Source organism: Haliaeetus albicilla, chromosome 29 (assembly GCF_947461875.1).
Source record: "Haliaeetus albicilla chromosome 29, bHalAlb1.1, whole genome shotgun sequence".
NCBI classification, from domain to species: Eukaryota; Metazoa; Chordata; class Aves; order Accipitriformes; family Accipitridae; genus Haliaeetus; species Haliaeetus albicilla.
In genome coordinates, this window is record NC_091511.1 from 2,264,837 (window position 1) to 2,290,653 (window position 25,817).

At 53.7% G+C, this 25,817-nt stretch overlaps 1 protein-coding gene and 1 long non-coding RNA gene across 2 annotated transcripts; one reads left to right on the plus strand and one right to left on the minus strand.

The window, feature by feature from the left end:
* Window positions 1-12,310: 12,310 nt before the first annotated feature.
* LOC138682690 (uncharacterized) lies at window positions 12,311-19,634 on the minus strand. The gene is made up of 8 exons (XM_069773979.1): window positions 18,398-19,634; window positions 16,938-16,997; window positions 16,389-16,460; window positions 15,857-15,928; window positions 15,585-15,656; window positions 13,866-13,973; window positions 12,905-13,052; window positions 12,311-12,718 (listed from the first exon to the last, which is right to left on the minus strand). The coding sequence occupies exons 1-8, from the start codon at window positions 18,648-18,650 to the stop codon at window positions 12,340-12,342; spliced, it is 1,164 nt and encodes a 387-aa protein (XP_069630080.1). The 5' UTR covers window positions 18,651-19,634; the 3' UTR covers window positions 12,311-12,339.
* LOC138682695 (uncharacterized) lies at window positions 19,508-20,761 on the plus strand. Its single transcript, XR_011322691.1, has 2 exons — window positions 19,508-19,621; window positions 20,152-20,761. It is a non-coding gene; the product is annotated as an uncharacterized lncRNA (long non-coding RNA).
* The last annotated feature ends 5,056 nt before the right edge of the window (window positions 20,762-25,817 follow it).

Below are 25,817 nucleotides of genomic sequence, written 5' to 3' on the forward strand. Positions count from 1 at the left end.
TCAGGTCTCCTTCCCGGCACGTGTAGAGCAGGCCGGTCAGGATGGTCAGGGCCGAGAGGAGACGAGCCGTGGGCAGGCAAGCAGAGCCCCAGCCGAGGGGTGCGGGGCGTCCCGTTTTCTGCACGGAGCTCTCCGTGCCCACAGCTCCCACGTGCAGCCGGGTGCCCGCACCTCACGGTGCACCCAGCGCTGCCCCGCACCCTCTCACCCGCCCGGCACCACAGCCACACTGGGGCCTCAGCAGCCTCTTCTCTCCACAGGCACCTCGCCGCAGCTTCAGGAACCTGTATCACTTCATATAAACTATGCATACCTCGCTGGAGGTGATCCAAGGTGAGACCATTGGAGCTCTGTGGGACTTCAGCGGGCTGTGTGACCCAGTGTCTCCACCTGAGCTGGGAAGCCTCTCAGGGTAGATTTTGTGAGGACTGAAAAATCATCTTTTGATGATTTCATGAGGGCTTAAAGCCTTAACAAAGATTTTGGCCTGAAAACGGTGCTTTGGGCCCTACAAATGGGTCTTTGGACACTCAAAATGAGGCCTTGGACATGAAGGAAACGGTGCTTTGAGCCCTAAGTGAGGCGTTTGTACCCTAACATGTGGGTTGGGACCCTAGCATGCAGTCTTTCAACCCTGGAATCAAGGATTTGGACCCAAAAATGAGGCTTTGGGACCTCAACCTGAGGCTTTGAGCCCTAAAAGGGGGTTCTGGACCCTCCAAATGAGGGTTTGGACACTCCAGATGTGGCTTGGACCCTAAAAATGCCTGTCTGGATCCTAAAAAGAGGCTTTGGACCCTGAACATGAGACTGCAAACTAACGGTGAGCCTTTGGGACCTAAAAAAGAGGGGTCTGGAGCCTAAAAATGAGCATTTGGTAGGCAAAATGAAGACTTGGACCCTAGAAATTCATATTTGGAGTCTATAAACAGGCTTTAGACCTTCAAAATCAGATTTGGAGGCATAAAAATGATGCTCTGGGCCCTTAACATGTATCTTTGAACCTTAAAAGCGTGAACCCTGGAACTTTGGACCCCCTCAAATGAGGGTTTGTACACTCCGGATGTTGCTCAGACCCTAAAAATGCCTGTCTGGATACTAAAAAAGTGGCTTTGGACCCTGAAAAAAGGCTTTTTTGGAGCCTAACATGAGGCTTTGGAAGGCTAACACATTGGAAAGTAAACACGAGGCTCTGGACCCTAGGAATTTAGATTTGGACTCTACAAATGAGGCTTTGGACTTTCCAAATCAGACTTTAGGGCTTAAAAATGATGCTCTGGACCCTTTTAAAATGCATCTTTGAACCTTAAAAGCGTGAACCCTGGAACTTAGGAATGAGGCTTTGGACCCTGAAAAGGAGGGTTTGGACCCTAAAACTGAAACTGTGGGTCCTCAGAAAAGGCTGTGGGTACTAAACAACAGGCTTGGACCCTAAATACGAGGATTTTAGTCCTCAAAGGGGGCACTGGACCCTTACCATGAGGCTTTGGACGTGAAGGGAACATGCAGTTTTGCAGCCTAAAATGAGGCCTCGATAGCAGACTTTGGGCCTTCCAAATGATGGTCTGCGCCCTTAAAATGAGTCTTTGAACCTTTATGAAGCGTGTGATGGAATTACTCCTTCATTGTTTATAATGTTGAGCAGCTGCCTGGATTATTAATGTTTCATAGTATTAATTCAGCAGGCTCTCAGTCACTTACTGAGGATCTGTGACGGGTAAGGGGTCTCTCTTCCTTGGCTAAGGATCTGAAACCTTGAGAGGTGTCCCTGCTCAAGGGGGCAGTCGCCGGCGTGCAGTCCAGCTGCACTTCAGGGAGAGCTCAAAGTGGGCACAACCTGATGAGCGAAGCGGCTGGCTGCTAGCCAACAGCCGAGGCAGGCCAGATGTCTTCATTTCCTCTCCGGTATCTTGTTCTGTACTTTGGTTATCTTGCACTTTTGGGTGTCGAAACCACCTTTCGAAGTCTTTTCCGAGACACCTTCGCCCCCTCACCTGTGAGCCAGGGGCTTTCCAGCTTGCAGGTTCACCCCCAGGACGCCAAGGAGCCTGTCGCTCCTTAGTCACCCCGCACCAAAGCACGGCTAGGGCTCAGGTGCATCCATCCCACCCGCGCCGGTGAAGGACCGTTGTGAACAATTAAAACAGTCGACGCTCTTTCGCAGCTTCCCGTCCCCTCGGAGCTTTCCCTCCCCGCAGGGCTTTCCCGCCTCTCTGCCGCCTCCCGAGAGCGGCGCTGGGATTGGGCAGTGCAGGCCCAGCTCTGATTGGCGGCGCTTCCCGCGGCAGCAGCCGATTGGCTGTCGCTCTGCCGGCCGGGGAAGGCTCTGGGCTGCAGGGGGGGAGCGGTTGTCATGGCAGCGGCCGGCCCAGCCCCTGCCGCGGCCTGCGCTGTCAGGCGCTGGTGGGGGGGGCTCGGGGCCTGCCCTCGGGAGCAGCAGCGCGAGTTAACGCTGGGAAGTGTCGGGGAAATTCCCTTCCCGAGCCATCCTGTCGGCCAGTCTTTACAGGAGGAGGGCGCCTGAACTTTGTGGCTGTAGCTGTTAGTTCAGCGTAGGGGCTGCAGGGTAATGAGGTACTGGAATGTGGCCGCAGGCTCTGGGGTTGCTTATGCTGAAGGAAAACAAACCAAAGGCAGGATGCTAGCTGCAATCCAGCTTGCTTAGAAGAATGAACGCTACCTGCGACTAGCGTCAGGCTTCAGACCGTGTCAGGATGGCTTTGTCGCCTCGCAGCAAGCCGTGGCGCTTTAAAAACGAGGCTTGGGGCCCTAAAAATGAGGGTTTGGACCCCAGAAAGGAGGCTTTAAATCCTCAAAAACAAGGAACGTTTGGGCCCTACAATGAGGCTTTCAGCCCTTCCGATTAGGCTTTAGGCCTGAAAGAGTTAGACCCCCAAATGAACACCTGGACCATAGAAATGAGCATTTGGACACCCAACGTGGGGCTTTGGCCCTTAGAAATGAGTCCTTGTACGCCCCGAATAACCTTTGGACCCTGAACCTCAGGATTTTCTTTTTAAGTGGGCCCTACAAATGAGCATTTGGGCTGTCAAAATGAGGCTTGAGACCCTTAAAATGAGGAGAGGGATCCTACAAATGAGGCTTTGGGCCCTACAAATGAGACATGCAGGGAGAAATTGTGGCTTTAAAGATGAGGCTTTGGACCCTAAAAATTAAGATTTGGACCCGAGAAATGAGGCTTAGAACCCTAAAAATGAGGCATTGGACCCCCAAAATGAGACTTTGGAACCTCAAAATTTGGGACTAGAAACAAAAGACAAGAATTTGGACAATAAAATGAGATTTTGGACTCTAAAAGAAAGACCGGGGTCTTATAAATGAGGCTTTGGAGCCTCCAAATAAAGCTCTGGACCCTAAACCCAATCCTTCGTTGCCTAACAAGAGGGTTTAGACCCTACAAATCAGTATTTGGCCACTCAAAATGAGGCTTTGGGCTGGGAAATCAGCTTGTGTCCTATAATAAGGATTTGAACCCTATAAATGCAGCTATGGATCCTAATAACGAGGGGTTGGGCCATATAAATGGGAACTTTGACTCTCACCATCCCAGTAAACTAAAACTGAGGCTTTGGGCTCTAAAAATGAGGCTTGGTACCCTAAAATGAGGGCTAAGGCCCTACCAGTGAAGCTTTGGATTCTAAAAATGAAGATTTTGATCTGAAACTGACTCTCTGAGCCTTAAAAATGGGGCTGTGGACAAAGAATGCCCCAGGCCTGTCAGTGTTTAAGAGGCATTTGGACAATGGCCTCATTAACGTGCTTTAACTTTGTCAGCCCTGAATTGGTCAGGCAGTTGGACTAGATGATTGTTGTAGGTCCCTTGCAACTGAAATAGTCTATGCTGTTCTATTCTAAAAACAGTGAGGCTATGGGAGCTAAACTGAGGGTTTGGACCCTAAAAATGAAGCTTTGGACATTCAAAATCAGAACCTGGGGCATTAAAAGTGATGCTTTGGGCCCTTAAAAAGTCTTTGCACCTTTGAAGTGGGGTTCGGAACTTACAAATGAGGGTTTGTATCCCAAAAATGAGGGTTTGGACCTTAAAAATGGCTTTCTGGACCCCCAAAAGGAGGCTTTGGGCCCTAAAAATGAGGCTTGCATCTTGAAAAAGAGTGTTTGGATCTTAAAAATGAGTCTTTAGAGACTAAAATGAGGCTTTGGACCCTGAAAGTAATGGTTTAGGCTGTAAATTGAGGCTTTGGGGCCCCTAAATAGGTTTTTGTGCCTTTAAGATGCAGCTTTGGGCTCTCAACAGGAGGCTTTGTACCCTAAACATGAGGGTTGGGCCTCAAAAATGATGATTTGGGCCTTAAAAAGGAGGGCTTTTTTACCCAAAGTAATCTCCTTTTCCTGGCTTTGCTATGTTTCTTCTCCTCCTGCTGTGTGTTTCTTCTTCTGTCACAGGAGACAGTTACTCCCTGCGTCCTTCAGTGCTGTCAGATCTGAACTACCCCACATCAGTCCTTATCTTCCCTTGCTGGGCTTTAGGCTGCTGCCCCGGTGTAAAGTGCTACTTGTCTGCTCTCTGAAGCTGGCTAATGTAGAGAAGAGTTCTTAAAGGGGGCCTACAGGAAAGATGGGGAGGCACTCTTTCTCAAGGAGTGTAGTGATAGGATGAGGGGTAACAGTTTTAAACTGAAAGAGGGAAGATTTAGATTAGGCATCAGGAAGAAATTCTTGGTGAGGGTGGTGAGGCACTGGAACGGGATGCCCAGAGAGGTTGTGCATGCCCCATCCCTGGAAGTGTCCAAGGCCAGGTTGGATGAGGCTTTGAGCAACCTGGTCTAGTGGAAGGTGTCCCTGCCCATGGCAGGGGGTTGGAACTAGATGGTCTTTAAGGTCCCGTGCAACCCAAACCATTCGATGAGTCTATGATTCTATGAAATGGAGGCCGTAGGGATGATAAAGACGAGGACTTGCTCTGACAGGGGCAGACCTGGTGGGAAGACCCCAATCAATTTTCCCATGTGTAGTCTTGGTTACATCTTCTCTCTGGCCTAGAAACTGCTCCAAGAAAATGACTGAAGCCCAGAGAAAGCTGCAAGAACAGCCCTAAATGCAGATCACTCTTCTTTTTTTCTCCAGGCGCTCTGATTTGAAAATTGGAGAAAGGGCTTCTTCCTCACCGGCACCAGCATATGCCCATTCCTCCCTCAGTCAGTGGGGGGCCGACAGCAAGCAGGTGGGTTTTGTGGGACCACAGGGTCTGCCTCCTAGGACTAAGGTAACTCTGGGGAGGGCACCAGACGGACAGCGGATTTCTTTCTGGGATCTTGGCATCGCTCTCTTCTCCCTTCCACGCTGCAGCTTTCTTCACAGCTGCAACGCTGCTCCCTCTCAAAGCATCCCCAGTGGGCTTCCCCACTGCTCTGGTCCTTTCAGGAGGAAAGGGCAGGACCTTTTCCCAGCTCTTTGCAGGACATGGCGGTGGGCATGGAGGACTCTCCAGAGGACAGCAGCTCCTCTGCACCAGCCCGCACCAGCCGGCTGACCCGGGCGGGTGCCAGGCCCCATCACCTCCTACACGGGTTTGTGCTCGCATCACTTCTTCTGCGGCTGCCTCAGGTTGGTGTCCAGAAGGAAAGCTGCATGCCCAGTCTGCTGTCCACCATTTGCCCCCATGCTGCACACCGTGCGAGAAGACAGCAACAAAGAGGAGCATGGTTGGACTCGATGATCTTGAAGGTCTTTTCCAACCTAAATGATTCTATGATCCTATGGATTCAGCCCTTCTTCCCACTGCCAGAGGAACTGTGCAAAGGAGAGGGCCCGGAGCAGATCCCTGCAGTGGGAAAAAGATCTCCACAGCTGGTTCGTGGACACCGCGGACTACGACCACTCAACAGGGTAAGGAGGAGGAGAACTAGTCCTCCAAGTTGTGATCACGCTCCCAGGGATGAGCCACCTCCAGTGCCCTCCAACGGCAGCTCCCAGTCGGCTCCTGCACCCAGTGCTGCTCAGGAGCAAACCCTGCCAATGCAGAGAGAACAGAGAGAGCCCTCCCTGCAGCAGGGCTACGCTCTCTGCAGCTGTTTTTTGGAGATCACAGACTACCACCGCTCAGCAAGGAGAAGGAGGAGGTGGAGAGCAAGTCCTCCACGTCATGACTGAGCCCCAAGGGATGATGCAGCTGCAGGGCCCTCGAATGCCAGCTCCAAGCAGGCTCCTACACCCAGGGCTGCTCGGGAGCACACTCAGCCGCGGCAGAGAGCGGAGCAGATCCCCATGGCAGGGCTATGATCTCCACAGCCGGTTTGTGGACACCACAGACTATGACCCCTCAGCAGGGAGGAGGAGGGCTTCAGCACCCCAGAGATGCACATCAGGCAATCACTCGGGGTGCTGAGATGGTGACGGGGGCAGATTGTCAACCTGGATGAGGGAGGAGCACGGCATCTGACTGCTGCAGTGCCGGAGAGGAGCTGAGGAATCCAGGAAGCACCAGAACTTCCCCCCGCAGGGACCAAGCTGCACAAAGGGCACCAGCAGCCCACCCTGTCCCTCCTCCCAGTGCTGCCTCTGTCCAGGAAGAGCTCAGAGAGACCTTCCAGAGACTCGGGACAGCTCTGCTGGCTGGCCTGCGTGCCCACAGGTCCCTCCAGGAAGAGCTTTAATCTGTGTTCAGCTTTTGGGATTGCCTTGCAGAAACAACACTCATTTGCACCAGGCAGGCAGAAAAGCCAAAACCAGAGTTAAAAAGACTCGTTGGCTTTGCCTGTGGAATTTATGGGGTGTTTCCTTCTCTGTAGGTTTTGGGGCCATTGGCGGAAATACCCAGTTGGAGAAGTTTCTGTTATAGGATTTTGAAAGCAGTGTGCTTGCATGTGCCCATCTTGCCATCTTTTCTTTTTAAATGTGGAGCTCAAGTCACTGGAATGGAAATGGGCTGGACGAGCCGGCAGCGAGTGGGACCACAACAGGCTGAACGGCCGGGTCCTGAGGGTGCTGCTCAGTGGCACCAAGTCTAGTGTGAGGCCAGGAGCTAGCGGTGTCTCACGGGGATCAGTGCTGGGTCCGATCCTGTTTAACAACTTCCTTAACTAATGGTCTGGGTGATGGGCAGAGTGCACCCTCAGCAAGTTGGCAGATGTCACCAGGCTGGGAGGAGCGGGGCTTTGGCCAGGGGGTCGCGCTGCCATCCCGAGGGGCCTGGACAGGCTGGAGAGATGGGCTGACAGGGACCTCACGCAGTTCAGCAAGGGGAATGCAAAGGGTGCTGTGCAGTTGACGAGCACTGGCACAGGCTGCCTGGGGAGCCTGTGGAGTCTCCATCCTTGGAGATGTTCCACAGCCCTCTGGACATGGTCATGGACAACCGGCTGCAGGTGGCCCTGCTTGAGCAGGGGGCTGGGACCAGGTGACTTCACCCTCCAGGTGACCTCCTGGGCAGCCTCAAGTAGCCTGTGCTTCCGTGAAATGGGCGCCTAGAAGAGGATCCAGCCAGCAGCGCTGTCACCCTCCGGTGGCCATTGACAGCTCCACCAGGAGCTGTCCCACCACATCATCCCAAGTAGGTGACAGGTCAGGAGCAGGCCCCTGGCTTCTGATGTCATAGGTGGCTGAGTAGGTGATTGGGCAGGAAGATGCACCTGGCTTGTTCAGGTGCTTGTGATGCCACTGGTGGCTGAGTAGTTGATTGGGTATGAATGGACACCTGGCTCGTGTAGGTGCTTGTGATGTCACACGTTCCTAAGTAGGTGATAGGATCAGCGAACTGGGTCGTGCAGCTGCTGGTGAGGTCATACGTGCTTGAGTCGGTGATAGGGCAGTAGCTGGCCAAAACCTCATTTTTACTTTCCAAAGTCCCAGTTTGGGCTTCCAAAGCCTCTTTTTAGGCTCCAAAGACTCAGATTTAGGGTCCAAAAGCTCCGTTTTAGTGGCAAAGTTGTATTTTTAGAGTCCAAAGCTGCATTTTTATCTCCAAAGCCTCATTTTCAGGGCCCAGCAATGTTGTTTGGAGGGTCCAAGTCACATCTTGAGTGTCCAAATGCTCATTTTTATGGTCCAAAACCCTCCTGAAGAGCTCAAAGCCTCATTTTTAGGTCCAAAGCTTTGATTCTAGGGTCGAAAGCCTCATTTTTATGGTCCAAACTCTCACTTTTAGGACAGAAAGCTTCTCTGTAGAGTCCAAAGCTACATTTATAGTGGTCAAACCTCATTTTCACTTTCCAAAGCCACATTTTTGTGTCCAAAGCCTCATCTTCAGGCTCCAAGGGCTCAGTTTGAGGATCCGGGTAGTCATTTTTAGGGTCCAAGCCACATCTTGAGTGTCCAAACCCTCATTTTTACAGTTAGTACCCCTCTTTTAACTCCCAAAGCCTTAAGTTTACAGTCCAAAGCTTTGATTCTAGGGTTGAAAGCTTCGTTTTTATGGTCCAAACCCCCATTTACAAGTTCCAAGCCCTGCTTGTACACTCCAAAAGCTCATTTTAAGGACCCAAAGCATCATGTTTAAGGCCCAAAGTCTGATTTTGAATGTCCAAAGCCTCATTTATAGAGTCCAAAGCCTTATTTATAGGGTCCAAAGGCTCAGTTTCAGGAACCATAGCCTTATTTTTAGGATCCAGTCTGCAAGTTGGAGGGCCCAAAGCCTTATTTTAGGGTTGAAACTCATCATTTAGGGCACAAAGCCTCATTTGTTTCATGTCCAAAGGCTCATTTTGAGGGTCCAGAGACCGATTTTTAGGGTGCAAAGCCTTATTTTTTGGTACCAAAGCGTGATTTGAGGGCACCAAACCGAACTTCAGGGTTCAAAACCTCATCTGCATTTCCAGAGCCCCATTTTTAGGGCCCAAAGACTCACTCTTAAGGCCAAACCCCTCATTTCAAGGATCTAAACTCACATTTTGAGGGGCCAAACTCTCACTTATAGGGCCAAATCCCCTCTTTTACAGCTCTAAGCCTCCACTGGAGTGCCCAAAGCCCTGTATTTGGGATCAAAGCTTCATTTCTGGGGACTATAGAGGAACCAAGAGGTTCCCCTCCTTTTCAGGGTCCAGAGCGTCATTTGTAGCATCTAGCCCACCCTTTATAGTGCCCAGAGGCTCATTTTGAGGGCCCAAAGCCTCATTTCTCTTGCCCAAACCTGTCTTTTATGACCCACAGCCTTTTCTTAGGGCACACAGTTTCATTTGGGGGGTCCAAACCCTCACTTTTGGAGCAGAAAGCCTATTTTTACGCTACAAAGCCTCATTTACAGTGTACAAAGCCTCATTTTCAGGCTCCAGCCATACATTTTGAGGGTCCAAGCTGCATCTTGAGTGTCCGAACCCTTGTTTTTGTGGTCCAAACCCCTCTTCTAGGGCTCAAAGCTCCATTTTTAGGGTCCAAATCTTCAATTCTAGCTTTGAAAGCCTCCATTTTAGGGTCCGAACCCTCCTTTTTATGGTCAGCGCGTCCCATGCCCAGCTCCCTGCCTGCTGACACCGCAGGCCTCCACGTGCCCCCGTGCCCCGACACGAAGTTCAGCCCAGAACTGGTGAATTCCTGGGTTTGCTGCCATTACGACCCAGACAATTGAGCTCCTGCTTTGTATTTATTGCTGTGCTCTTATTCAGCAATAAACGGTCGACCCCCGAAGCTGTCCATCGGGAGCGTCTCATCGCACCCTGTAGCCTGTACGCTGCTGGGGCCACCTCCTCTTGCAGGAGGATCGGGGCCATGCGCTTGCAGGGTGGGGGTATGGTTTCAGTTCCTCTGGGTCCTGGAGGGCACTGGGCTGGTCCCACAACAGCCGGCTGGCTGAGGTGGAAAGCCACTGGGGCCTTGGTGGGAGCGGGCGGGCCAGGCGGCTGGCCGGGCTGGCACGGGCCTGTCCCTCGGTGCTCCATGGCAGGCGGGCCGGTTTTCCAGGCACAGGCGGTGGCTGTTGGTGTCGGGTCCAGCTCTCAGGGGTGCTTTGGTGGGAGATCCAGTTGTCTGGGCGTGAGGGGTAGCTGCTGGTGACCGGCCAGGCTTGCGAAGCTGCGGCGAGGTGCCTGTGGAGAGAAGAGGCTGCTGAGGCCCCAGTGTGGCTGTGGTGCTGGGCAGGTGCGAGGGTGCGGGGCAGCGCTGGGTGCACCGTGACGTGTGGGCACCCGGCTGCACGTGGGAGCTGTGGGCACGGAGAGCTCCGTGCAGAAAACGGGACGCCCCGCACCCCTCGGCTGGGGCTCTGCTTGCCTGCCCACAGCTCGTCTCCTCTCGGCCCTGACCATCCTGACCGGCCTGCTCTACACGTGCCGGGAAGGAGACCTGACCCTGCAGACCGAGGGGACCAAAACTGGGCATGGTAGGGAGATGGCACTCTTGCAGGTCTCACTTTCTATGGCCCTCTCATCCCTTGCTGGTTTTACTTTCTGACCTTGCTCTGCCTACGTCCGTCACTGGGTCTGCTCTTGTCCAGGCAGGGTCACTTTTAACTAACAGTTCCCACAGGAAGAAGGCGTTTCAGAAAAGAATGCCCATGAATTGAGAGGTCAGTTGAAACATGATACAGTAGAAACCGACTCAGTTGAGTCTGGCCAGTAAATAACTCAGCACTCCAGAATACCTTACCTCTAAATGCTTCATGTCTAATACATCTCAGCCATCTAATACACAAGTTTGGCAAAAAACACTCCCCTCAACTCACCGTCTTCCCTTCCTCCACAGATGGACCACGCAACACAAGACCATGCCAAGCAGCACGGAGCCCAAGACCACCATGGCACCTTCCGTGCAGTACTTCTGGAAATCCTTAGCATCTGCGGCATTTGCGTTTCTCTTGCCATCCACACCTGGAGGAACAATTCTGCATGTTAGTGGGTCCTGCGCACTACTGGTGATCTCACAGGAGGTCTGACATTGCCAGGAAATGTTCTTTCTCACTTTGTTAGCATCTCCGAACGAGTGAACATCCTGGGGCTGCAACATTTCCTTGGTTTCAGCAGAAACAAAGGAACCTTGCAAAGCCATTGCAAATCAATGCACTCTGGAGCCTCTCTTTCTCTGGGACGGCCGTAATCCAGTTTTCCCAGTGTCATGGCTTTGCTCCCCCTTCTCGGCCACCCTTCACATTTGCGCGCAATTTCTTTTCCGCTCGCCCACGTTCACTCTCTGAGGCTCGCTAGTGCTGCTGCCTCGAGGCTCTCGCTGACCCGTTGGGACAAGCTGTCCCACTGAACAGAACTCAGGAGGCCAGATGGAGAGCACGTGGGGGAGCACAGCTCTTTGACCAATCGCTCCTTTGAGCCACACCGACAAAAACCATCCCTGCATCAGGGAGTGCCACCCGCAGCTCTCCCCCCCCACCCCAGCACCCACACCCTGAGGGGACGGAGTCAGGCCCTCTCAGGAGACACCCGAACCTTGTTCTCCCCCTTTGCCTTTTCTCCAGCATGGGCACCGCTTGCACGCCCCCGGTTTTCAGGACTTGTCTCCCACTTATGGCTCCCTGCAAGACTGCTCAGTGCCTGGATTCTTTTGAAAAAAATCATACATCCCGGCGTGGTGGGCTTCCCCGGGGCTGGCCATGGGTTGCTCTGCACAGGGGGAGGAACGCTGGGAGGAGGTGCTCGTACTGCCCAGCAAGGCAGCCTAGAACGATATTCTGCCTGGCTGCTGTACCCTTCAGTTGCAACTGCAGAGCAGAATTGTGATAAGACTGGGTTTGAGGTCTGTCCTGTGCGTCATCTGACATGGTCAAAGAAGACCCTCGCGAGTCAGGCCTCCACATCAGCCTTAATGGGATCTGCTGTATTTGGCCAGCGTGACTTTAGATGTACTCCAAAGGTGTTCCTCCCCTTTGCTGACAGTCTGCAAAGCTTAACCCATTTCTTTTTACAGTACTATTAATATTTCGTTATACTCTGTTCCATTTTTAATGCCAGCCTGGTTACCAATATCACATTCCTTCCACTCCTTCTCCCACCCAGCCCCACTCCAGCTTTCCGCTCATTTATCGTCCCAACGCTGCTCCAGCCCCACAGCCTCTGCCACCCCGTCAGCCCTCCTTGATGCGCTCAGCGCTGGTTGGCCATCCTTTCCAGCACCCCTTTCCCTCTCTGCCCAGTCCATCCTCATTCAGGGCAGCATCCCCAGTCAGCTCAAGGATAACCCTTCGCACCTCACGTCCCACCAGCACGTCCCCATTCTGGTGGGTGAAAGCCTTCTTGACAGCCCCAGCTGGGAAACCAGGCTGATGCTGGGACAAAGGGGTCCCTCACTGGAGCGCAGGTCTCTGACAGCTTCTCTCACAGATCCAGCGCTGGTCCCAGCTCTGTGCATTATACCCCGACGGAAACGGCCAAAACAGCCAAGGATGCACTGCTTTTGGCCAAAATGTTTTTTTTATTTACTCTAAAAAGACTCATCTTCTGAGGTACAGTATCCCTGTTGGAACTGGTGACAGGGACACCAGAAGGGGTTAGGCTGAGGTGAGTCGAGAGAAATCGAAGTCTCCAGTGAAGAGGTATCGTCGGTGAAAGAGCAGCTGGGACAAGCGGGCAGAGGTGACGGGTCTGCGCTCGCGCTCCTGTACAGCTGCATGAGCTCTGCCACAAAAGGCCGTGGTGATGGGCTGGAGCTGTTGTTGAAAGTCCCATTTTCTTGAGCAACCTCAACTTTTCTTGTTCCTTCTCCTGACTCTGCTTTGCCTTTATCTCTAGTTGGATCTTCACTTTTCCAGGCAGAGTCGGTATCAGCTTGTCCCAGTGCTGCTTCATCTCCCTGGCTCCTTCTGTAGAAATGGGTTTCAGAAAAGACTACTCATTGATATGAATTAAGAGGCCAGGTAAAAAAATCTTACAGCAGAAATCTCAGCAGAGTACTGCCAGCAGCTGCCTTGGCACTCCAGGATACTCTAACTGCAAATACCCCATTGCCAACTGCAGCAATAACTAACTCTGGGGAAAAGCCAACTCACGGGTCTCTCTTCCTCAGCCGTGAAATGACTATGCAAGATCCAACTAGCCCAGACAGCACCACAGCCAAGGCTACTGCGGACACTGGGATATAGTACTTGCGCAGCAATTCGTGACCAGCAGCCTCAGACCTTCTCCCAGCATCTGCCCCTGCAGGAGAAAAGACAACGCCACACATTACTGTGCTCTGCGCTATGGATAGTCTCACAGTGTGCTTCACATGCCCAAGAGATTTGTTTTTCAGTGGCTGGTGCCTCTGGCTCCGGTGTCTTAGCGCCAGAGGACAAGAAGGATCACTTAAACTTCTCGGGGAGAAGAGCCCACATGCCAGCGAGCAGTTGCACCAGCACTACCTGTCTGTTCCTCTGGGCTGCAGGCCAGGGCTGTGTGCTGGGGACCTGCAGTTCAACCAACGAACAACGAACGGCACTGCAGGGGTAGAGCAGAAATGCTCCTGTTTTCCCAAGTGGACATCTCCTGAGCACTCCCCTTCAGGACGTCCCAGAGGCTGAAAGATGGGATCCAGCCCACGGGCTATTGCCTGGCTCCTGCAGTGCCACCTGCTTGTCACCCCCGGCCCCGATGCACACATTGCGGGAAGGCTGGCCCCGGGAGGGTGTGGTGCAGGGCTGGGTTGTAGCCCTCAAATGGCCTCTTGCCCAAAAGGGCAAAGTTCCTAAATTCCTGGGAACTGGGTGCGGCAGGAGGTGAGCAATCTCTAACCACGTCCAGAGAGGTCTACGAGCATCTCTCTGGCACGCTGCTGGCAATAACCTCCACACACCAGAGACGACAGTCGTCCTCAGAGAGCCACTCCTGGCTTCTTTGACAACACCTTCTCTGCACTAACACTTCCAGGTTTGGCTGCTGACATGATGTGCAAGAGCGGGCTGCGGGGGAAGAGCCTGCAGGCACACAGTGATTCTGACTGGTGACACCGGATGACCACAGGACAGCAATTACCTGGCATGCCAGTCTCTTGCATTGCCTCTCTTTCTTCATCGGAGACTGGCACAGTGTGCCTGCTTCCCTTCTGAAAGGCCTCCTTCTGCACAGTCTCACGGTTGGTCTCTGTAGAAAGAAAGCGGGACAATTAGCAGCAACCATTCCTCATCAGGAAGACGATGTCTTCACGAGGCAATAGTCTCCAAATACATTAATAAAGCTTAGAAACAAAGCCTGGGCTTTTGGGAGTGCATCTAGTCCAAAGAATGTGACGTTCACAGAGAAAAAATTAAGCACATGACACTTTTCACTCTACCGATACAGACAGCAAAACCTGACCTGCTGGGAAAACGGGAAATTGCACATGTGATCTTCTTGTTCACATTACATGTACTGCATTTTTGGCAAACTGCAAGATGATGCTAAATTGCTTCCTTCAAAGAGGATGGGAAAAAGCCGCAGCCAGCTCAGCTGGGGAAAGAGGCCTTCTGAGAAGCACATCCCACCATGCCAACTCCAGCACACGGGAAGGGGAACAGACACACATGGTGGACTGCACCCCAAGCTCTTGCAACCATGTTCTGGGCACTTTCACAAGTGGCAGTGAAGTCCCCCAAAACAAGAGGAAAACCACAGCCAAGTTTTCTGAAACACAACTAGAAATGGAGAGCTAAACCACCCAAGACTGAATTAACTGAACGATCCACTTAAGGCCACCTTCAAGTGAGGTGTCCGGCCTCAAGCTGGGTGTCCGGCTGCGACCCACCCCTGACTCCAAGGTGTCACTGAGAGTCCTCAGACATCAGGGAGAGCAAAGGGGCTGGACCAGGCTGTGAAGCCTGGGCTGCTCCAGTCCCGGCCGGAGGATCAATCCTGCCTGCAGCCCAGGCAAAGCCTGCTGGTCCCAGCGATTGAAATCTGCCTGCGCATCGGCTCCACAAGCCAAGGGCCCTCTCCCCTCCAGCGACTGGCAGGGTGCTGGCCCTCTCATGGCTCATGAGCAATTAGCTCCTCCGCACGTGCCTCACATGCTCCGGGAGCAGCATCAACAGTCACACTCATCCTACCACAGCTGTCAGTCTGCAGGCTGAATGTCAATCACAAACAAATGCCTGCAGAATCAGCGTCTGCACCTGACTTCCAACATTAGGAAAGGGCGGCCAAGATTTCTTGGGACATCATTCCTGCTTTGAACTTGCCCAGCCGCAAACTGGGCTGTGTTGAACACAAATTTTGAACACAAATTCAGCACACACTGGTTCCTGACATCTGGATACCAGCATCTGCACAAAGCAGCTCTGACCAGCAATGGTACAACTGGGGCAGCAGCTGCCTCTGGGACTCAGCCAGAACCACAATGGGTAGCAGACGCTGTGCTGGGCCATCTCTGTGGCTCATCAGCCCAGGCAAGGCATGAAATCGAGTGCCACTGCAGCGAGGCTCTGACTGATCCCTTCCTGCTGTGCAGGCTGCACCACGTCCACACATGAATCTAAAACCTCAGCTTCCCAAGCTGTACGGTTAACAGAGTGAAATACATTAAACAGGTGCTGCTTTCTCCAAGTCTTTTGGGATTTCCTTTGGAACTGCAGATATCTTCTGGGAATAGTTCCCTATTTTAGCTTTATGCTTTTGTCTTTGAGGACATTAACAGGAAGTATGAAGGTAAATGTCACATGAATAAAATATGGAAAATGAGCGCTTATTCTGTCAAGTCAATAAAGACTGACTACTCACCCCTGGGATGCCAGCTGGGATTCAGCCCAGGATTCAGCCCAGGAGCTGGAAAAGCCCTCCATCCGGCCACATCTGCAACCAAACACCCACGAGAGGTTACCATCACGTGTTCTGATCCACATCGTCATAACCGAGTAGCAGAACGTGCAAGGGGATCACGTAATGTCACGGCACGCACATGCAGGTCTGTATTCTCACACCTGCAGAGGCACCTGGCTGACATTCGGACTTTGAGCTGGCAGCTCTCAAAGAAGTGAAAAGCCATGACGTACCCATGCGACCTGCCTGTGGGTCAGCCCTGGAACCCAGCCAGGAAGCTGGATAACCATCGCCTGCAGCCACATCTGTAAATGAACATAGGACAGAGCAGCTCCCGTGAAATACTTCAACATACTTCTTCAGATCTGAATGACAGTGAATGCAATTCAAACACAGGATTACTCCAGAGCACTCCTCTCTCCCTTCCACTCAGGAGCATCTTGCAAACATTTACCAGGTGCCTGCAGTGGCCACTAACCAGGCATGGAACTGTCAGGAGACAGGACTCCCTGGAGCTCACACCAGCTCCAAAGCTCAACCCCGACGTGCCCGCTGGCTTTGCGGCCAGCCCTAGAAGCAGTGCAGGGGCGGAGAGGCTGTCAAAGACAGTTTAGCAAGGCAGAGCGCCCTGGGGCACATCACTGAGCCAGACCCATTCCCTCTCTGCTCTTCTGCGTGCCTGAGCATCAGCCAAGAAAGTAGTAAGCTAAATTTCACAGGAACAGAAAATTAAAATGTAAATGCTCATTCACTGAAGGGCCTTACCTGTGGGATCGCCCCAAGGCTCACGGACAGGCTCAAGTTGAGAAGTCAAGTAGCCCCTGTCTCCACGGACAGCTGTAACCAAGCAGAGATGAAAAACATTCCCATCGCACGTTGTGATCTACCTCTTCCTTAGTGACCCGCAGGGACTGGAAGGGGGTCAGGCAACAACACGGAACCCAGACGCGGGCTGAGATGTCCAAAGCTGCAGAGGGACCTGGCTGGGACCTGGCAGCTTTCAAACCTCTGTCTCCAGCCCATGTGCAACACCCCTCAAGGACCAGATGGACAAACATACGGCCTCTCAGGGCCTTCTCGCCAGACCTCTCACACACACACAAAAGGAAGCCCACACTAAAGTGGGAGCATGTAGCCCCAGAGGAAAAAAATGATCATTCACGATTCTTACAGAGAAGAGCCTGCTGGCCTTCTTACAGAGAAGAGCCTTCAGCCTGGAAGGCTGAACTACCACAACAAAACATTAAGAAATAACAAACCAAATATTAAAAAATACAAAAGGCCAATAACAAATGAAGACTGAATACTTCTTACCTCTGGGATTTCCCCCAACCTCAGGAACAGAATTCCACCGAGCATCTTGATCAACATGGACTGCGGGAACCAAACAGGTAATCAAACACAGGTGTGTGGTGGTGCTGCCCCCTGAGCCACTCTGAGACCTCAGGATAAACCATGGATGCTTTGGGAAACCCCCCTATTGTGCTGTTATCTTGGTTGTAAGTGCAGCGCCTTTAGGGCACCAGGCAGCCCCTGGCCACCCCTGGGCCATCTGCTGCCCGAACTACGTATCAGAACGACTCAGCACAAATTGTGGCCAGAATGTAAAATAATGACCAAAGCCAATCATCTCGAGACCCTATAAACAGCGATCCAAGGCGAGACCTTTGGAGCTCTCTGGGACTGCAGCGGGCTGTGTGACCCAGCATCTCCCCTGAGCTGGGACGCCGCCCAGGGTAGATTTTGCGAGGACTGAAAGATTGTCGTCCGTCAACGGTTTCGCGAGGACTTAAGGGCCCGATTGCGTGAGCTTTACTGACCGTCCATTGACGAATGCTGGCACATAAATGCGAGTAATTCATGAAACTCATGAAAGGGAAATTTTAATCATAGGTTAACCTCGGGGGGGGCGGTAAAATTTGGTTCAGAACTGTTGTATCTGTGCGTGTGCATTTGGAGTTTGGTTCGGAACTATTTCGCCTGTCTGTGTGTGGTTCAGAACCGTCTTCTCCGTCTGTGCCCATGTGTGATTTGATTTAACCTCCACCTGTGTGCAACCCTGCTGCAAGTTTCAGGCAATCCTTGCCATTTTCGAATCTTTAAGTCACAGATTTCATTGTAACAAATTCCATCGAATCACTCTGTTAAACTGGCTGAGGAAGCCAACACCAACGAACTGGAGGAAAAAGCGATCGCCCACGCTTCTTGGGGACAAGAGCCTGTGAAAGGCTGCGCCAGCACTACCCCTGCGTGTTCCTCCGGGCTGGGGACCTGCGGGTCATCCAAGGGGAGCAGGGCTGCAGGACTAGAGCAGAAATGCTCCCATTTTCCCGAGCGGACAAGTCCTGAGCACGCCCCTCCGGGACGTCCCCGAGGCTGAAGGCCAGACCCACAGCTCTGGGCACGGCTGCAGCCAGCCCAGGGAGAAGCGCTGCCACGGGCTGTCACCTGGCTCCTGCAGCACCAATTACTCACCACCGCCGGCCCAACACACATACAGGGGACAGACTGGGCCGGGCGGCAGGGACTCAGCGCCGGGTTTCTTACCCTGCACGACCGCTCCCAGCTCCCCTGCTCGCCCAGAAAATGCCCCCGAAGCAGCTGCAGCCCCTCTATGCCTCCCCACAGGGTGCCTGCCTGGCTCGCTCAGCCTGGCCCAGCTGCTCTCCCAGACCCAGCCCTAGCCCTGGCCCCACTGCTGCCCCGCTGAGGTGCGGTGGATGCCACGCTGCCCTGCTCGGAGCTGGGTGCTGGCCCCCTGCCCGCCTGCCTACCTGCTCCCTGCGCTCGCCTTGGAGCAGCCTGGGCGTCCCAGGCTTGCAGGGCCAGCAGGAGGAGGCAGGCGAGGACCACGGCCCCCCAGGCTCGCACCATGCTGCTGCCGCTGCTGCTGCTGCCGCCGCTGCTGCCGCAGTGTTGCCCGCAGCTGGCACAGCACAGCATGTCAAAGCGGGGCTCTGTGACCTCACAGCCTGTCGGCCACCCCCTCCACCAGGCCTCCCCAGCGCAGCCCCGCTGCCAGGGCATTACTGAATCGGCACACTATGGCATCTCCTGGTTCTACATGAGTGTGGAAGAAGCAGCAGTGGAGGAGGGTGGACCTATCTGGGGAGGCAGCACAGCGTCTAGGAGCACACAGGCACTCAGGTCTTGCTTCCCAGAAATCGGTCAAGACCAAGAGCTCCATAGGAAGACTGCATAAAAAAGCCAACTGCAAGTGCTTTTACTTGCCACCAACTCCTGTGCAGCGTCCCGAGGAGCAAGAAGCGCAGAACAAGAAACCTTCCTTCAAGTGAAGGCACGCAGCCTGCTGTTTGAGCAAGAGGCAGAGAGCACCAGCTGAGAACAACCTCTGCTTTTAACTACACCTAGCTCTGCCACCTACACAAGGAGACCAGCTCCTAATGATCCCTAGCCCTAAAACCACAGATCTTCCCTAGGGCAATGCTAAGGAAATACCAGAGCACAGGGACACCTGGTCATTCAGTTTAAGCTGATGGGGAGGACAAAGGACTAGAAGGAGAACACTAAGATGAGGGAGAAGACTGAGGAGCCGAGAAAGAAAGGCTAGAGAGATGGAGAAATCAAACAGGGACGAGGTGCCCTGCAGAGAGGAGGAGGAAGACAAAGTAGGGGTGAGGAGCAGGACAGAGAGATGGGGACAGAAAGAGGAAGAAGGAAGGGGAGACAGACAGGAACAGGAAGTAGGACGTACAGATGAAGAGAGAAAACGAAGGACAGGGAGAAAGACAAAGGGACTGAGAAATAAAGAGAGGGTCAGATTTGGACAAAGAGACTGAGAAGGGGGGAGAACCAGCAATGGGCTGGAGGACAGAGACAGGGGAAGAGGACAAGAGGGCTGAGAAGCAGGAAAGAGGAAGAGAGGACAAATAAAAGGGAGAGCCAGCTGGACAGTGGTGTATAGCAAGAAAGGATGGGACAGGCAGCAGGACAGAGAAATAAAGACAGAACAGATGGGGGCAGGGAGCAGGACAGAGGTGGAGAGAGAAGCAGCAGGGACAGAGGGATAGAGAAGAAGAAGGGTGGGGGGCAGGGCAAGACGGTAACAGGGAGCAGTACATACATGGATCATCAGAGAAAGGCAGGGACAGGGAGCAGGACAAGGCGATACAGAGAGAGAAAAAAGGGACAGGGAGGAAGGACAAAGAGAAAGACAGGCCAAAAAAAAGAGACAGGGAGCAGGACACGGAGGCAAAAAAGCCGGGGTTGGGCAGCAGGACAGAGAGATGGAGAAGGAAAAAAGAGCATTGGGCTGCAGGACAGAGATGGAGTGAGAAACAAGAGTGACAGGGAGCAGGAGAGAGTGACTAAGAGAGGGCAAACCCTGAAGAGGGAGCAGGACACAAAGGTAGAGAGCAGGGGGAAGACTCGGGGAGAAGAACAGAGAACCAGAGAGAGAATGAGAGGAGTAGGGAGCGGGACAGAGAGATGGAGCAGAAGGGGGGAAAGATGGGCGGCAGAACAAAAGGAAAGAGAGACAAGGACAGGGGCAGGGAGCAGGACAAAGGGGTGGAAGAGGCAACAAATAGTGATGTGCTGCAGGACTGAGATGGAGGAAGTAAAAAATAGACAAAGGGGGCAGGCCAGAGTGACAGGGACAGAAAAATGGAACAGGGAGCAGGACAGCACGGGAGGAAAAACCAACCATGATGGGCAGCAGGACAGAGAGATGGAGAAAAGAAAAATACTGCGCAAGAGAGAGGGGAAAGAAGGGACAGACAGGGGGATATAGTGAGAAAGGATGGGCCAGGGAACGGGACAGAAAGACAGAAAAGATGGGGGCAAGAAAAAGGACAGAGGGACAGCAAGAGCAAAAAAAGGGACAGGGGTCTGGACAGAGATGGAAAAAGAAGCATCAGGGAAAGAGGAAGAGAGGCAGAAAGGAGGGGGGGGCAGGAGAGAGAAAGAAAAATAAGGACTGGGGGCAGGACAGAGATTGCAAAAAAAGCCTGGGGTGGGCAGCAAGATGGAGAGGGAGCAAATAAGAGTAGGGGCAGGGGGCAGGACAGAAGGATATAGTGAGAAACAACTGGGGCAGGGAGCAGGCCAGAGTGACAGACAAGAACGACAACAAAGAGAAAGACAGGGACGGTGAGCAGCACGGAAGGATGGAGAAAGCAAAAGAGGTATCAGGAGCCCGGCAGGGAGGTGGAGGAAGGGGAAAAACCCCAAAGTGTCAGGGAGCAGCAGAGAGGGACAGAGCGATAAGAGATGGACAGGAAGAAGGACAGGGACAGTGGCATAGAGAATGAAAAAAGACAGGGATGAGCAGGACAGAGCGACAGAGAGAAAGAAAGAGAAGCAGAAGGACGGGGGGGTGGGGCAGGCAGATAAGGACACAGAGCGAGACATACAAGCAGAGAGAGACAAAGGACAAGGAACAGGCCAGAGAGACTGTGAAAATCAGAGCGCGATGCAGATCTGGACAAAGAGTCAGAGAAGACAACAACAGCAATGGGCTGCAGGGCAGAGAGAGAGGAAGAAAAAAACCAGAGGGGCAGGGAGGAGGAGAGAGGGGCAGCAAGGAACCAAAAGGGACAAGTAGAGCAAAAGAGAAAGAGGGGCCTGGAGAAAAGAGAGGGACAGGGAGCAGGACACAAAAATAGAGACAGGGGAAGAGGTACAGGGAAGTGAGAAAGAATTACACAGAGAGAAAGGGGAGGGGGCAGGGAGGTACTGAGGGGCACAGAAGAGGGGTGACATGGCCCCAAGGGCCTGGGACTCACCGGAGCTCTGACTCTCTGCATTACCAGGCAAACTTTACAGTTCTGGCACTTCCTTCTCTGTCTGTGTGTCCTTTCCTGCCTTCCCCTTCTGCAGCTCCAGTCACTTGCCTGTCCTCCACCTAAGAGAACGCATTGGTGTCTGACAACATGAGGCTTCCTAGATACACAGCCACCCACTACAGGGCCGCCCTATATTTGCCATTGCATATACAGAGCCCACGGTGCACGTTGGTGATCTGGTCTGCCGAGGACTACGCAGAGGGATCCCTCCTGCCCCGCAGAGGTCGGCTCTCTCTTGCTTGCAGCTGGAGAGAGACAGAGGGACGGCCGTCCTCATTCTCCAGCTGCTTCACCTTCTTCTGATCTCTTTGGCTTCAGCCGCAGCAGCTCCTCGCCAAAGGCAGCAAGCGTCCACCCGCTGCCAGGAAAACACAGCCAGAGACAGCCCACGCCCACCTCAGCCAGATGCAGTCAACGGACACCCGAGCCCTCAGTGTGGCCTCTGGGAGAGGGAAAGCAGCAGCAGCGTCGGTTCCTGCAGCCGGCCCCAGGCTGGAGTCCCTCCTGCTGCAGGAGCTCCTGCAGACACCTCTCCTGTTGCAAATATTTTGATAAAGAAATTAAAATTTAATTAAGAAGTAGAAAATTGTGAAGCATAGGTATGGGAGTGTTAAGTTTGAAATGTAGTCATAGGAACTTAGGAACTTTAGAAAATGCACTATGTGTAACCATAAGAATTCAAGTATTGTCTAAAATCAGTTGACCACAGAAACTTTGACAAAGGTTTGTGGATTTGTAGTGTTTTGTTTTAAGAAACCAAAGAAACCGTTATGGACACCAATTTGCTGCCTGGAGACCCCTCACCCTTCCCACCTCCATCTAATTTTCAGGGATTCCAATCAGTAGAGTTAAGTGAGATTAACCAATGATTGTTTTAACATAAGAATATTAAGAAGATGGTGTGACTGAAGGACCAATTATTAGAAAAGGATAAATTTAAGAACAGACATAGTATGCATTTTTGTAGGGTTCGGCGTTCGGAAGATCTCGCGATGTCACGGAAAGTTAGAGGGTTAGTCGCAGCCTTATGATCTGTCTGTAATCCCGCCTACCCTTGTTAGTATAAAAGGAATTGACTGCGCAATAAAAGGCGGAAGTTGGCGCTCACACTGTGTGTGTTATCTGTCTCTTTCCCTGGTCTGGGGCTGATCAGTGATCTAATCGTGGCACCTTGATATGCGGCGAGCGCTACACATTTTTATGTAAACTAGTATAGGTGATGGTGAGAATCGTACCGCGCAGAATCACCCAAGAGAGGTCAAGAGGCGGACAAGTGAGGAAGACTACAGAAGACCACCGGAGGGCTCCTGAAGACCACCAGAGACCTTCACTGCGCCTGTGTGAAGAGACATTTATATATGCGAATGATTTATCAGAAAGTTAATGATTATGTATAGCATTTTCCAGAAGTTTAGTGACTATGTATAACAGGTGTGTATTTAACCTGCACAGTTAGACTAGCCAGGTGCACACGATAGGTGGAGCGATCCCCCGCGTGCCCAGCGCTGCAATAAAGGAGTGCCCGCTTCTTAACTTCTCCTTGCTGTTCAGGAGTCTTATTCCGGATTTCGGTACCACTCCTTCCCCGCCCCCGCCTTAACCGAGGCCCGAGGGCACCCGAGGCCCGGCTCGCTGCTGCCAGGACAGGCCGTGGGGCGGCCTGGAGCTGCGGGACAGGCCTCAGGGGGGCTCTGGCAGTCGGGGCGCCCGCTGCCTGTGCCCGGGGGGGGGGCTCTGTCTCCGGCTCCTTCCCCTCCCCAGCTCCCGGGTCCCTGCCGGGGCTGCCCCGGCCGGGCCCGGCTCCAGCCGAGCGGGGAGCGGGCCGCGGGCAGGAGACACCCCCGCGCCCGCCCAAGGGCCTCGCTCGCCTCACGGGCAGCCCCAGCCCTCACCTCAGCCGGGCCGCAGCCGGAGCAGAGACTGCAGAGGCCAACATGGCCGCCCGGCAGCCCCGCAGGCCCCAGGACTACAGCTCCCAGCATGCCCCGGGAACCACCGGCGCCCCCGGCAGCCCCGCAGGCCCCAGGACTACAGCTCCCAGCATGCCCCGGGAACCACCGGCGCCCCCGGCAGCCCCGCAGGCCCCAGGACTACAGCTCCCAGCATGCCCCGGGGCGCGCCTTCCTGCTGCCTGACCCTGCAGGGACACCATCCCCGGCCCGGCCCCGCCCCCCGCAGGCCCCATGGCCGCCTCCCCGGGGGAGGAGGAGGAAGAAGAAGAAGAGGAGGAGGAGGAGGAGGAGAAGACGAAGGAGGGACAGAGCGGCAGAGAGAGGGGGGACAGGGCGGTGGGCTGGCCGGAGAGGGGCCGGAGCAGGACAGAGCGGGAAAGGGATGGAGGGGCGGGGGGGCTGCGGTGGGCTGACCCTGGCAGGACGCCAGGGGCCCCCCAGAGCCGCCATGTCACTGCCCCCCCTCAGCTGGAAGGGGGAGAGAAAATAGAACGAAGGTGCTCGTGGGTCGAGAGGAGGACAGGGAGACCGCTCAGCAGTTACCGTCGCGGGCAAAACGGACTCGACCTGGGGAAATGAATGTAATCTAGCGCCAACCGAATCAGAGCAGGGTCCTGAGGAATAAAGCCAAATCTTAAAAACGCCTTCCCAGGTGTGTCAGCCCACCACACCCTGATCCGCAGGTTTGGGGGTGCTTTGCCTCTGTCCTGGCCCCGGTCCAGTCTTTTGGGGGTGCCTGGCCCCTGTATGGGCTGCGATCCCTGAGGTTTGGGGTTCCCTGCCCCGCCCTGGCCGTGGCCCGCGGGGATTTCAAGCTGCCTCGTCCCTGTTGTGGCCCTGACGGGCGAGGTGTGGGGTTCTTCACCCCTGTCTTGGCCACTACGAGTGCAGTTTGGGGGCACCCTACCCCTGTCCTGGCCCTGATCTGCGGTGTTTGGGGGATCCTTGCCCCTGTCCTGGCCCTGAACCTTGAGGTTCGGGGTTTCCTGGCCCACTCCCTTCCCAAAAGCAACTTGGCTCGGGGGTGCCCTGCTCCTGTTCTGGACCTGATCCACTCTCTGGGCCGTTACCCGTGGGGTTTGGGGGTTCTTGGCCCTTGTTCCGACCCTCCCCAATGGGGTTTCTTGGTGCCGTGCCCCGTCATGGCCATCACCCACCCGTGTGGTTTGGGGGTGTCCTGCCCCAGTCCTGGCCCTGACCTGTGTGGTTTGGGGTTTCTTGCCCCTGTCCTGGCACTGACTCATGGGGTTTGGGGCTCTCTACCCCTGTCATGGCTGTGACCCACGGGGTTTGGGCTTTCCCTGCACCGGTCCTGGCCCACCAACCTGTGGGGTTTGGGGTGCCCTGTCCCTGTCTGGTCCATGACCTGCAGGGTTTGCAGTTGTCCTGCCCCTGTCCTAGACCTGACCCGAGGGGTCTGGGGGTCCCCTGCCCCCTTCCTGACCCTGGACCACACAGTCCATAGCTTCCTGTTTAGGGCCTGAACACAGTCTTTGGAACATGGCAGGATGAAACCTCGATTTCTGTACGTCCAAAAAAAATACATCCAAAAGTTTTGTTACTTACTTTATGTACAACTTCAGTTTCTATATGTTCAAATAAAAATACATCCAAAAAGTTGTTACTGTCTGTACACCAATTTTTTAAAATATTTTTTTCCAAATTGACAATGAATTTTAAACCTGATTTTTCACCTATTTTACTACCAACCACCTGTTGCCCCCCCCTCATCCCCAACAGGATTTTTACCAACAGATCCAAGATCTGTGTCTTGTTTGGCAGAATTTGGGCCAAAAATAAGGATGAAAACCTGGTGCTGGGGAGCCAGGAGTTGCACTCTTCTGGGACTGGCATGGGGCCTGCACTGAGGCTTTGCTGTTTGACTTGTAATTAAAGCTCTGAAATTTAAGGACGATCTTTTAACTGCTCGCTGCCCACCACCGAACATTAATTTTACTATTTTTCAACAGCAAACCCCAGCAGTTTTAAGTCAGAGCTGACGCCAGGTGTCAGAGCAGGGCTCCATATCGCTGCCCCATCCGGGCAGGACCCAGGTGATAGCAGTTTTGGGGCATTTCACCCCCAAATATGGCTTGGGGCTATGTTTTTTGCCCTGTCCCAGTGAGATAAATATGGCAAAATATTTGGCAGAGGCATTTTTCCTTGGAGATACTCCTTTTCTCCCTGTCACTGCCTTCCCCTGCGGCTTGCTAAAACCCATCCCTCTGTGCCCCAAATCCTTCAGAGGCCTCTGTCCCCTCTGGACATCCCCTTTGGGTACCCCGCCAGCCCTTCTGGGTGCTCCCCATGTGCCCGTGTGCCCCTTTGGATGCCTCCCACGTGCCTCCGTGCCCCTTTGGGGCACCCCTCAGGTCCCTTTGGGTGTCCCCTGTCTCCCTCTTGGATGTCCCCCAGTCCCCCCTCAGGGTGCCCCC

Excerpts from the sequence above, each read along its gene's own strand:
- LOC138682690 (XM_069773979.1), bottom strand. The coding sequence starts at position 18,650 with ATGCCCTGGCAGCGGGGCTGCGCTGGGGAGGCCTGGTGGAGGGGGTGG. Across the intron at positions 16,998-18,397 it reads AAGGCGAGCGCAGGGAGCAG|TCCATGTTGATCAAGATGCT; the intron begins GTAGGCAGGCGG and ends TGGTTCCCGCAG. Across the intron at positions 13,974-15,584 it reads TCCCAGCTGGCATCCCAGGG|AGACCAACCGTGAGACTGTG; the intron begins GTGAGTAGTCAG and ends TTCTTTCTACAG.